Genomic DNA, 12,101 nt, shown 5'->3' with positions numbered 1-12,101 from the left:
AATCGTTGGTCCAGAACTTTAACGACCAATCTTCGGTCCCTAATAAGGACCGATAAAGATCAACCACCGTGTAGTGTATATTCAAATATAAATACAAATTGTAGCAACGTATATATTGTAACGTCGAGTATACCTGTGTGCACACGGCATGATGATTGATTGTAGGTCCAAAAAGGTTACCTTTGTCGATGCTGAATGCAGCATCCGCGAGTAGTGGATGGAGTGTGGAGCCAACTAGCAGCCGAGACGACAGGGAATGCAGCAATATCCGCATCTATCTCATCTTTGTCAGCACTCACTCACCACCAGCCAGTGGCAAACTCACCACTTTTAGTTTGCAAGACATATAGATAAACTCATAAATTATATATTAGACTTAGTTGTACATATATTTTTTAAAGTATAATGCTTACAACACATGCAAGCCTTAGTCTTGCACATGGATCACTCTTGATCAGATCGAGTAGCTAGCATAGCTAGACCAGTACAAGGTAAGCATTACGTTAATTGGCTCAAAACCTAGCTGATCTGCATGCATGGTAACAAGCTTCGATCGGTGTTCAACAACAGCAGCACATGACCGCATAGTCGATGCATGCAAAACTAGCAAGGGGATTGAGCCATCGAGCTGCTTGTAGCTAGCTAGCACACGCGTGTGCGTGCATCATATATATCTATCATGGTAATTACTAATATACTAATAAGTATATATATGTTATTAATTATGCATGGTTTAGCTAGGAGGTGCACGCACAGGAGGCACATGCATGGAAGCAGAGCTAGCAGCATGCAGCACCGACCGAGCAGCAGTCACACACACCAGAAGCGTGAGGCCCGCCCTGCCACGCCTCTCCCATCCTTCATATACCGCTGGCCTTGAAGAGTCTCATGAGGCCGAAGGTGACGGCCATGGCGACCCAGCCTCCGCCGACGACGCGCGCGCACGACCGCGCCACGGGTGCGCGCCCCAGCACGGCGCCGACGCAGCCGAACGCGGCCAGCGTGGCGGTGGCCACGGCCGCCACCACTCCAATCCGCAGCCTGTAGTCGGCGATGAAACCGGCGGCCAGCAGGGGCAGCAGCGCGCCCACGGAGAAAGCCAGCGCGGACGCAGCGGCGGCCTGCACGGGGCTGGGCAGCGCCGCCTTCTCGTCGTCGCCGCCGCCGCGGTCCAGCCGCGCCAGCTCCACGTCGCGCTGGGAGCACACGGACACGAACTCGCCGATGGCCATGCTGCACGCGCCCGCCAGGAGGCCCGCGAAGCCGGAGATCACCATGGCGCGAGCGTCCGCCTTCACGGCGCCCACGCCCAGCATCAGCGACGCCGTCGACACCAGCCCGTCGTTGGCGCCAAGCACCGCCGCGCGCAGCCAGTTGGCGCGCTGCGACAGGTCGTCGGAGTCCACCGCGCACGGCGGCGGCCCCACGGCAGGGTTCTCCGCGTCCACCACGGCGGCCACCTTCACGACGTTGCTGCCGCCGTCCATGCCGCTCATCATGGCCATGGCCGGCGATGCGTGTGATCGGATCGGACGAGTGACTCGTGTCTCGTGATCGTGATATATATAGAGCCGGAGTAGCACGCAGTAGTGTGGCGGACACACGCTAACTCGTGCGACGTTTTATAGAAGAAGACGAACTGAAGGAGGTTGGTTTCTTCTTTGTTGCGTGCGGCCAATGCCAATGCAAACGCGAGCGAGATAGTGGGGGATCCACTGCTTCTTTTTGATGCAAAAGAAGAAGAAAAAAAGCGTCTTTTTCCCCTGGCTCTCCTCCGGCATCGCTCTCCGGTGGCCACCGTGCCTGCACATTGACACACACTAAAGCTGCTTGTGCTTGCCGATTGTATATATGCGCATCCACGACGACGACCATATAGCACATCATATATGCACATATATATAAAGCCGGCCCAAATGCATGATCAGCTTGCCCTTGACAATTAGGAGTTGTTTGATTTCTAGGGACTAATTTTTAGTGAGTTATTTGAATGCATTATAGCTAATAGTTAATAGCTAGTGAAATTAATTAGCTGATAAATAACTAGCTAACTATTAACTATTTTACTAAAAATAAATAGCTAATAGCTGACTATTAGCTAGTGTGTTTGATGACTCCAGCTAATTTTAGCCTCTAACAATTAGCTCTAGTGTATTCAAATACCCCTTAGTCTCTCTGTTTTATTCTATTTTAGTTTTTAGATTGACAAATATGGAAACTAAAGTAGATTTTTAGTTTCCGTATTTGACAATTTTAGTACTAAAGTAGAATAAAATAAAGAGACTAAAAATTAGTCCCTATAAATCAAACATTGTCTTAATATATATTTCCGGCTGATTAGCCAGATAACATGCATGATGCTACATTTGGGAAAGGGTCTGTCATCGTTGAATGCATATGCATATTGCGCGCACCACATATCATTTTCCTTCTTTTTTCTGGATCTTGCAGGTGCATAATGTAGTAGTGGATGATGCATCAATCGGGAGAAAGTAGAAGACCTAGCGGCACATCACCTCTTATTCTTAGTTGCATATTATATTGTGCATCATCTTGTATTCTTAGGAACAGTATGAGTCGTCTCTCTCTCTCTCTCTCTCTCTCTCTCTCTCTCTCTCTCTCTCTCTATATATATATATATATATATATATATATATATATATATATATATATATATATATATATATATATATATATATATATATATATATATATATATATATATATATATATATATATATATATAGCTACTTATGGCACTTTGCAAGTTTCTACAACGGGGGTTGTGTGCCTGCTAGCTTGACATCCATTTGCTCTCATAGTCACATGCTACTCCAAAACGTATCTACCTTTGTCCACGACTGTATATTGCGTGACAACGGCCGGTGATGATCACATGCATGCATGACCACCATATATAGGGCTATAGTTAGCTTTGAAACGAAGAGCATATATGTAGATTTGGAACCGTGTAGATGGTGACAATATAATAATGAAGCTGGCTACTTTTTATGTCTCTAGAGTAGGGAGAGGTTACAATTAGCTAGAAGCAAACATGATTTGCGTAGAAGCTAACTAACGAGTGCTCGAGGATTTTGTGTAAATGTTATGGAGTGATCCATCGAGCATTTTGAGGGAAATGTGGTATCGAGTACACCACCTACCGAGTGCCCTACTCGAGCGGTTCACGGAGAAGCTAACCAATGTTCAAGGGGAAATGCTAACATAGATTAGGAAGAAACTAATGAGTGTTTGAGCAGTTTTAAAGAAACCTAATGAGTTCTCGGCCGAGAGGTTTAAGTAGAAGTTAACTAGTGCTAGACCAATTTTTGAGAAACCTAAAGACTGCCAAAGAACTTTATGGAAACACTAATGTGAGTGCTTGATCATCGTAACCTTGTTTACGTAGAAGCTACTAACAAGTGCTCGAGTGGTTAAGTTTTTGAGAAACCTAACGAGTGCTCGAGCGTTTCATATTGCTTTGAGTACCGTGTATAGGTATAATATCCATTAGGTTTTATTCAAGGCTCCTAAAGGCTGTCAGAGAACTTTATGGAAACACTAATGTGCGTGCTTGATCATCGTAACCTTGGTTACGTAGAAGCTAGTAACAAGTGCTCGAGTGGTTAAGTTTTTGAGAAACCTAACGAGTGCTCGAGCGTTTCATGTTGCTTTGAGTACCGTGTATTATAGGTATAATATTCATTAGGTTTTATTCAAGGCTCCTAAAGACTGCCAGAGAACTTCATGGAAACACTAATGTGAGTGGTTGGTCATCGTAACCTTGTTTACGTAGAAGCTACTAAAAAGTGTTTGAGCGGGTTTTGAGAAACCTAACGAGTACTCGAGTGTTTCATGTTGCTTTGAGTACCACGTATAGGTATAATATCCATTAGCTATAGTTTTTCCAAGGCTCCTTTTTTCGGGACATGAATGAAATCTCTAGCAAGCTAATTAGGGCTCATTTTGGCTTAGCATTGTAGTTCATAGGAATCTAGTAGGTTTTGATAAGGAAGTCAGTGGCTGCAAGCCAATCCTAGTAGTGGATGGCGGTTATGATGAGGTGGGGTGAAGGGGAGCGGTCTAAGAGAAAGCTGGCCATACATACATGTCGTTAAACGTGACCTACAACGACACTCAAGCAAGGTAGCTAAAAACGTTTCTTCTTTTTTTTTCCTTTTGAAAAAGAAGGTTGACACGAAACACATCAGACGATAGATGACGATCCTGTCACTAGTCAGTCGAATACAAGTACTACTACGCTAGCTAAGCTGGGAGACGTCGACGATGAAGAAACAACAACCAAACCAAGAATGGCAATATGTGTGGCAAAAGGCTTGTTATTAGTTGGGTTACACATATATATCAACTGACGTCTCAATCGAATCCCCCTTTCTTTTTGTCCTGAACTTACTAATAAAAGTAAGTGAGACAGGTAATAATCGAAGATGATCGTCCATGTATGCATATGTCCTCGCGGCGACGAATTTAGACCAAACACTGGCTCTGATCCTCTCTCTTTGTTTTGTGATTGGAATTCCACCTTGGACGTACCTAGAGTGCCAATCAAATCAAAAGAAAAGACGTCGTTATATATATATCATTAGCTAGTACTTTGGGATGTTTAGTTTGTAGAATCAATCCATTCTAAATGAGATAGTGCATCATAAGTCTATTCTACAAATTTAGCGGAATAAACTTATTCCTCGTATTATTACTATTATTAAATTATAATGAATGAAACGGTAATAAATCAATTCATTCTTTTTTACAAACTAAATAAAAAAAAGTGAGAGTCGAGAAGATGATAGACTATCTCAATCTTTTATAAACTAAATAAAAAAGTAAGAGACGAGAAGATGATAGACTACCTTATTTTTTAAACCAAATACTCCTTGTGTTTTCAAATAACAAAATATGCGGTGGTTCTTTGGAATGGCATCTAGGCTCTAGAGACACGCAGGCATGCGCATCTACTACTGCTCATCCGTTGTGGCTTGTCAACAAGAATCCGACAACTTTTCTAATTTAATTATATACTATGTACCTCCGTTTTTAAATATTTATCATTTTTCAACTAAAATATGATAAATAAAAAAACGGAGTAAGTGTACTATATAGTACTGTAAAATCAGCTTTAGTTAGTTTGCTGACTATTACGCTTGTTGTATTTTTCAGGTGTGTACGTACTCCACACAACTCGGCATCCTTGTTGCAAAACTAGAGAATAGGAGCAAGAGCAACTGTAAAAAAAAAGGTGGAAAGTGATCACACAAAGATTAAAAAGAATTGACTAGAGCAGTTAAATACGTACGTATGTATCCCTGTCGCCGGTGACGACTCCTTGCTTTCCTGCATCTTTTGGAAATTTATTAAAGAACGAAACCCAAAACGAAAAAGAAACCACGGAAATAAAGAGTGGTTCGAGCACGCACAGTAAACGCGCTTTGGAAAGCAAAGCGGGGAAGATGACAAGAGAAGAGAGACACGCAACAGGTAGAGGTTGCCATCACCTAGAGCGGCCGGCTACTAGCATGCATCTATGGACTCACACGCAGCAGAACAAGGTAGATTTGGTTGGGTTCGTCGCTTTATCTGATGCATGCGAATCACAGGAGATGACCTGCCGTACGTCGAGGGCAAGGGCAAGGGCATGGCGCGCGGAGGATAAGGCGACAACGGCCGGCCGGGTCGGGGAATTATTTGCATGTGTCGGGCGCGGGGCGCGACCGGGAGGCCGATGGAGAGAAGCCGTGCATCTGCATGCATGCTTGCTTGCTGTGCTGGCTGACGGAGTAAGTGAGTGCTGAATCGGCCGGCACTGCTAGCTGCTGAAATTAATCCAGGTTGAGGCGATGACTAGTGTGCTGTTCATTTGAAGGGATTTTCCCTTTATTTTCTTTATTGAAAATATGAGAAATGAAATTAAAAAAAAGGAGAAATGGCCACCCGCTGGACCGCTACCAGGCCGGTTGGGCCGAGCAGCCCAGCAGGGCAGCCGGCTGGTAACAAAAGGTAGGGCACGTCGTGCCTTATGCTGGGGCTGGAGGCAAGCGGCCAGGGGGCCTGTGGCGGTGGCAGCTTGTGCTGTTCCGATCTAGGCGGTGTATCCTGCCGGAGCTCTCGCGATATGGTTGCTGCTCCTCCTCTCGGCTCTATATATGGAGGCTTGTTCCCCTGGCTGGCTCTCCACGGGAGAGAAGCTGGTTCTCTGTTCTTCTCCCACTCACTGTTTCAATCGCAACTCGCTCGATCCACTGCTCCACCAGTGGCTGCTCCACGGAGGTTGTGCTGCTCGTGCGCAGTGAGGCTCTCCGGTGCTCTATTGCTTCACCAGTGCGCGTGTGTGCTGCGGTTGATTCTCTGGTCTCTGTCCAACGTGGCCTGGTGCTTGGGCTCCCTGCTGCGCGGTGTTCCTCTTCTCGGGCCGGTGCCGTGGACGTCTCCCTCGGCTCCGGCAGCGGCTCTAGTATCTCCGTCAACCTCCCGCCGTGCAGGTCCGGACGTGGGCGGCAGATTGGTTTTCTGGGACAGAACCTCGTGTTCGCTGAGCTGGTCTTCCCACGTAGATAATCTACGTGCTGTGAGTTACCCGTTGCCTCTCATTATTTATTGAGTAATTTTGTGCAATCTGCTAGTATTATTTACTTGGGTGTGATTGCACAATTTGTGGGCGGATTTGATTGCTCGATGATGATAGCGGTGTAGTGAGACGACGTGACAGTCTGGGTTTTAGTGTGTTGTTATTTTCAGCATTGATATTATTTGTGCCTAGTTATTTCTTACTATTGTGCAAGCTGATTATTTAAGTTCATTATTGTTCCTTAATTCTTATGCACACTGTTTTGATTTTAATATTCATGCTTGATTTCTAGGCTCATAATATTTGTTCTAAAACCCTGTTTTGGTAAGATAGGACTGTCACGTTAGTCGAGGATCTTTGATCACCCTTTAGCGTTGGAGGGCTGTCTTGTGCAGCAACCCGCTATTTTGAGAGCAATACTTTAAGATAAACAATTATGTTTATTTGTTTAATCTGCCTTCTTCATCTGCAAGCCATGTTTAATTTCCAAATGGACCTGTGTAGCTATTTTACATGTTTACATGTCTTAGAATTGCTACTGTTCATTGCTGCTATAATTACATATGGCATTTGTCTGAGTTATATGCTTGTTTTATTCGGAATTAGAATATTTAATCTATTTAAATATGTAGAAAGCATGTCACTTATTTCTCTAAATTTACAACAATCCAGAAAACCAATACGTATAATGGCCTCCAGTTCTGATGTCATTAAGCCTGAAGCGTTCGACGGCGCAAGCTTTAAGCGCTGGCAGATTAAGACTCGCATGTGGCTCACTGACCTAAAATTATTTTGGGTAGTGACGTCGGCTGTTCCCCAGGCTGCATCAGATGATTCTGATGATGCAGCGAAGGCCGCCGCACTAGCGGAGAAGGCCAAGTGGGACGAAGCCAATGAGGCATGCTTGTCTCGTCTGCTGAACGTCTTGTCGAACCGCTTATTTGACGTGTACTCTGGTTTTACCTCCGCCAAGGGTCTATGGACTGAACTTGAGAACGAGTTCTCTGAAGTTGACAATGGCAATGAGTCATTCACAACGGAAAACTACCTCAACTATAAAATGGTTGAGGGAAGGTCTGTTATGGAGCAGCTACAGGAGATTCAACTCCTTGTTAGGGACTTGGTCCAATATGGCTGCGTCCTACCAGACAGTTTTCAGGTGAATGCAATACTGGCAAAGCTCCCGCCTTCTTGGAGAGACTTTGTGACTTCACGCCGCCACATGAAGAAGCAAATGACTCTCACTGAGTTGTCAGCTGCGATAAATGTGGAAGAGCGTGCAAGGTCCAGTAACAAGCCATCCCAGCAACTCCAGGCTCACGTTGTTGAGAAGAGTGGAGATAGAAAATTCCAGAAGAAGAAGAAGAACTCTCCACAGAAGAATATGAACCAACCTAAGTCCAAAAAGATGAAGAAGAAAAAGGAGGACTTTATCTGCTACGTTTGTGGAGTCTCCGGGCATACAGCTCGGAGGTGCAAACTTAGGAAGGGAAAAGGTCCTCCACCTCAGCGCAAAGAAGGGAACGTGGTGGTTAACTCCACCCCAGGGTATGCACTTCAGGCCTTTATGGCAAGTCCATCAGATGACTGGTGGATGGATTCCGGTGCTACTGTTCATATTTGTGCTGATCGATCCATGTTCTCTTCATTCCAGGGATTCAACAGCGCACCAGTCTTGATGGGAAATGGTGTTCCGGCAGCAGTTCGAGGTACTGGACAGGTCTACCTGAAGTTAACTTCAGGAAAGACGCTCGTGCTGAAGGACGTACTCTATGTGCCCTCGATGAGCCGGAACCTCATTTCAGTGTCGCTGTTATGTCAACAGGGTCTCAAATTAGTGTTTGAGTCTAATAAAGTGGTCCTGTCTAAGTTTGGTACTTCTATTGGAAAGTCATATGAGTCAGGCGGTTTGTTCCGTCATTCTGTTTTGAACAATCATTCTTCTTACCATGTTAATGTGGTCTGTAATAACGATTCCATTAATAATATATGGCATTCCCGTTTGTGTCATGTGAATTTTGAGGCCATTAAGAGATTAAGTGACATGTCTTTAATTCCTGAATATAAACATGTTAAAGGTGTAAAATGTGGTATTTGTGTGCAAGCCAAGCAGCCTAGAAAACCGTTTCATACGGTTGAAGGCAGAAGTACCACTCCTTTAGAACTAATTCACTCAGATATCTGTGAGATGAATGGTATAATCACAAAAGGCGGTAAAAGATACTTTCTTACCTTGATAGATGATGCTACCATGTTCTGTTATATTTACTTACTCAGAACTAAAGATGAGGCACTAGAACACTTTAAGATCTATAAGACTGAAGTTGAAAACCAGCTAGACAAGAAAATTAAAAGGTTACGGTCTGATAGAGGAGGTGAATACCTTTCCAACCTTTTTGATGAGTACTGCAAAGAGTGTGGAATCATTCATGAAACCACTGATCCATATTCACCTCAGTCAAATGGGGTAGCTGAAAGGAAGAACCGAACGGTGTGTGACTTAGCTAATGCTTTGTTGCAAAGTTCGGGGATGCCTGACATATGGTGGGGCGAGGCAGTACTCACAGTATGCTATGTCCTGAACAGGGTGCCGCCTCGCAACCGTGAGGCCACACCCTATGAAGGATTTAAAGGAAGGAAGCCAGATCTTTCGCATCTTCGGACGTGGGGTTGCCTTGCAAAGGTGAATGTCCCGTTGCCGAATGTAACATCCCAAAAACCCTAACCCGGGTTTGAAACCCTAATCCACCTTTTACCCCCCTCTCCCTTCATCCTCTAATTCTAAGACCTGCTCTAAGTATTCTTTCATCATATGCATACATTTTTGGTTGATCACAAAGCACCTCACTTAGATTCTATTTTCTAAAACACTTAAGAGTATTCACAAAATATTTTTGTTCAAAGGAAAAGGGGCAAAATGGGAAGTAGAATTGCAAAGTAAAAAGAAAAAGGAAAAAACCCTCCCCTCTCCCTACTGGACCGAATTTCGGCCCAAGACCCGCAACCCCCCCTTCTCCACGCGCCCGCGCTCCCCGCTTTCGGCCCAACTGCGGCCTGCCTCCGCGCGCACGCCAGCCCGCTCCGCGCTCCGCCTCTCTCTCACTGACAAGCCAGCCCCACCTGCCAGCCGCCCTCTCTCGCGCGCTCGCACCCACTGACAGACCAGCCCCACCGGTCAGCCGCCTCGTCGTCCTCCCCGCATACGACGTCCGCCGTCTCTTCACCGCCGTCCCTTCACCGCCGTCTCTTCACCGCCGTCTCCTCGCCGCACAGGAAAGTTTGGCACCGCCCCGTCCTCCTCCCCTTGACCAGCGTCCTCGCCAGTACCGCCCCGCCGTAGCGTCCCCTCGGCGGCGCTGTGCGCCATTAATGGCGGCACCGGGAAGCTCGCCGGAGTCAGGGAGCTCCACCGCTCCCCTCGCCCCCGCGCGCCTATAAAAAGCTCGCCCCGAGCCCCTTCTTCCTCGCACCAGCCTCGACCACCACCCTCCTCCCCTCGCCCGAGCCCAATTCGCGAAGCGCTGTCATCTTCCCCCTCTCCGGTGAGTCCCTTCCGCCTCCTCTCTCTCCCTCTCCGTTGGTCCAGCGAGCAATTAAGTGAACTGAGCAACTCCCTCACAAAGCCACGAACCTGAAGCACCACTTCCTAGCCCCAGTCCCTCACCCAAAGCCCGCCGGCGGCGATCCCCGCCGCGGAGCTCCGCCACCTCCCCGCGGACAGCCCCCTCCCAACCCCCTCTAGCCAAATTAAGCCTACCCCAAGAATCGCCAACCTCTGCCCGTGCTAAGCCACCTCCCCGTGGACCAAGAACCGGGCCACCGGCGGCGAACCGCCATCGAGCCCACCGACGGCCAGCCCTTCTCCCCCGCTCGGCCGGTTCGCCCACGCCGTCAGGCCGTAGCGCCGTTTTCCCCCTCCGCTCTCACTGACAAGTGGGCCCGCAGCGACGCCGTCGTCCCCGCGCGCCCGCGCCGTCTCCCTCGCCCGTGGGCCGCAGCTGGGCCGCAAGCGCGCCCGCGCGCGCGCTCGCGCCCGGGTGGGCCAAAAACCCTCCCTCCGGCCCAGCAAAGAAGAAATCCTTTTCTTTTTCTTTTCTTCACCTTTTTCTCATTTAATTAGTTTTCTTCAATATTTTATGCACCAAAAATTATCCAAATAATTTCTAAAAACTCCTAAGTGATAATAATGTTGGTAAATGACACACTACAATTAGTAGACTACTGTTGATGTATTGTTTATTGACTGTTTTAATAGAAGAAGCGGGGACCGCGGATCCGGAACCCGTAGCCCCGGAAGAAGGGCCGGAGTCCGATCTCCCGGAAGTAGATCTTTTGTGCCAGGAAAGCTTCGACGAAGGCAAGTCCATCCTTCCCTTGATGCATAAATTACCTATTCTCTCTACTACTGCCTAGGCCGGGTATCACGGGGGAATATTGCATTGTGAGTGAGAGATGGCCCGCATTAACATATACTTTTGGATACGTAATGTGGTTTGGAAATAAGGGCAATGTGTTTCCCCTAATAAAGTCTCTTCCTGAAAAGTTTTACGATGAAGGGTACTCACCCTCATCACCCTGGGAGTGGGATGATCAGGGACTCCCTGGTTTAGGGGAGGGCCTAAGGCGTTGGCTCAGCTGGTTTAGGCGTGAGCAGAAGGATTGTCCCCTCATATAAGGACCGGTTTGTCATTTTCACTACCTGTACTCCTTTGTCGTACAACCACTCGAGACTGTGTGGGCAGTCACTCAATCCGAACTCGTGCGGTCCAACCCCAGGGTTAAGAAGGCTGGGGAGCATCGGGAGGATAAGGAGGGGGAAAGTTTTGTCCGGTTTGGGCATGGTGGTGGCCTGACTCCTTCCGAATAACCGTTAAGGTTAGGATGCGCGAGTAAGGAAAGAGATCCGGCATTCGGGTCTCGCGACGGTGAGATCGCAGAAACCGGGCTAGTGGGTAAAGTGTACCCCTCTGCGCAGAGTTGAAACCTATTCGAATAGTCCGTGTCCACTGGTATGGATGAGTCTGGTATGGTATGGCAATTAGAACTTTTTCTCTAAAAGTTTCTTATCAGGGAAAAGATGTGTAAATGGGTTTTGAAAAAGAAAATAATGCCACGGGAGCGGGAAGCTCAGTGGTGGTTGAGTTTTTGGTTACTTTTAATGCCATGGGAAAACCTACAAGCAACTGCCTCTCTCTCTAAGAAAATGTTGAGTGACTACAACTCCACCAAATTGAGCATGTACATCATAGGTCTCTTTCTCTCTACGGGAGCGGGGTGGGCTTGCGGAATACCTAGTGTATTCACCCAGATTTATTTATGTTTTTCAGCAGCCGAGGACTTCTTTTCTGCTATGCTTGATTAAGAGGGCTGTGTCTGCACCCAGTTCTGCCTGTGGCTTGGGCTAGTGTATTTTCCTACTACGCTTCTCTATTTGGCTCTTTCTCGAGCTTGTACCCCGGTATTGTAATAAATTTATCTAAAACTCTGTACTATTTGAAGTAAGAAATGTGTTTACTAG

General features: G+C 46.9%; 1 protein-coding gene across 1 annotated transcript; it reads right to left on the bottom strand.

Moving 5' to 3' along the window:
* Positions 1 to 349: 349 nt before the first annotated feature.
* Positions 350 to 1,593, bottom strand: LOC100285545 (uncharacterized). The gene has a single exon (NM_001158436.2). It carries the CDS (start codon positions 1,503 to 1,505, stop codon positions 861 to 863), a length of 645 nt encoding a protein of 214 aa, NP_001151908.2. The 5' UTR covers positions 1,506 to 1,593; the 3' UTR covers positions 350 to 860.
* Positions 1,594 to 12,101: the final 10,508 nt, after the last annotated feature.

Source organism: Zea mays, chromosome 2 (genome assembly GCF_902167145.1).
Source record: "Zea mays cultivar B73 chromosome 2, Zm-B73-REFERENCE-NAM-5.0, whole genome shotgun sequence".
Taxonomy (NCBI): Eukaryota; Viridiplantae; Streptophyta; class Magnoliopsida; order Poales; family Poaceae; genus Zea; species Zea mays.
The sequence above is the reverse complement of the archived record's forward strand: the minus strand, read 5'-3'. Positions and strand labels throughout refer to the sequence as shown.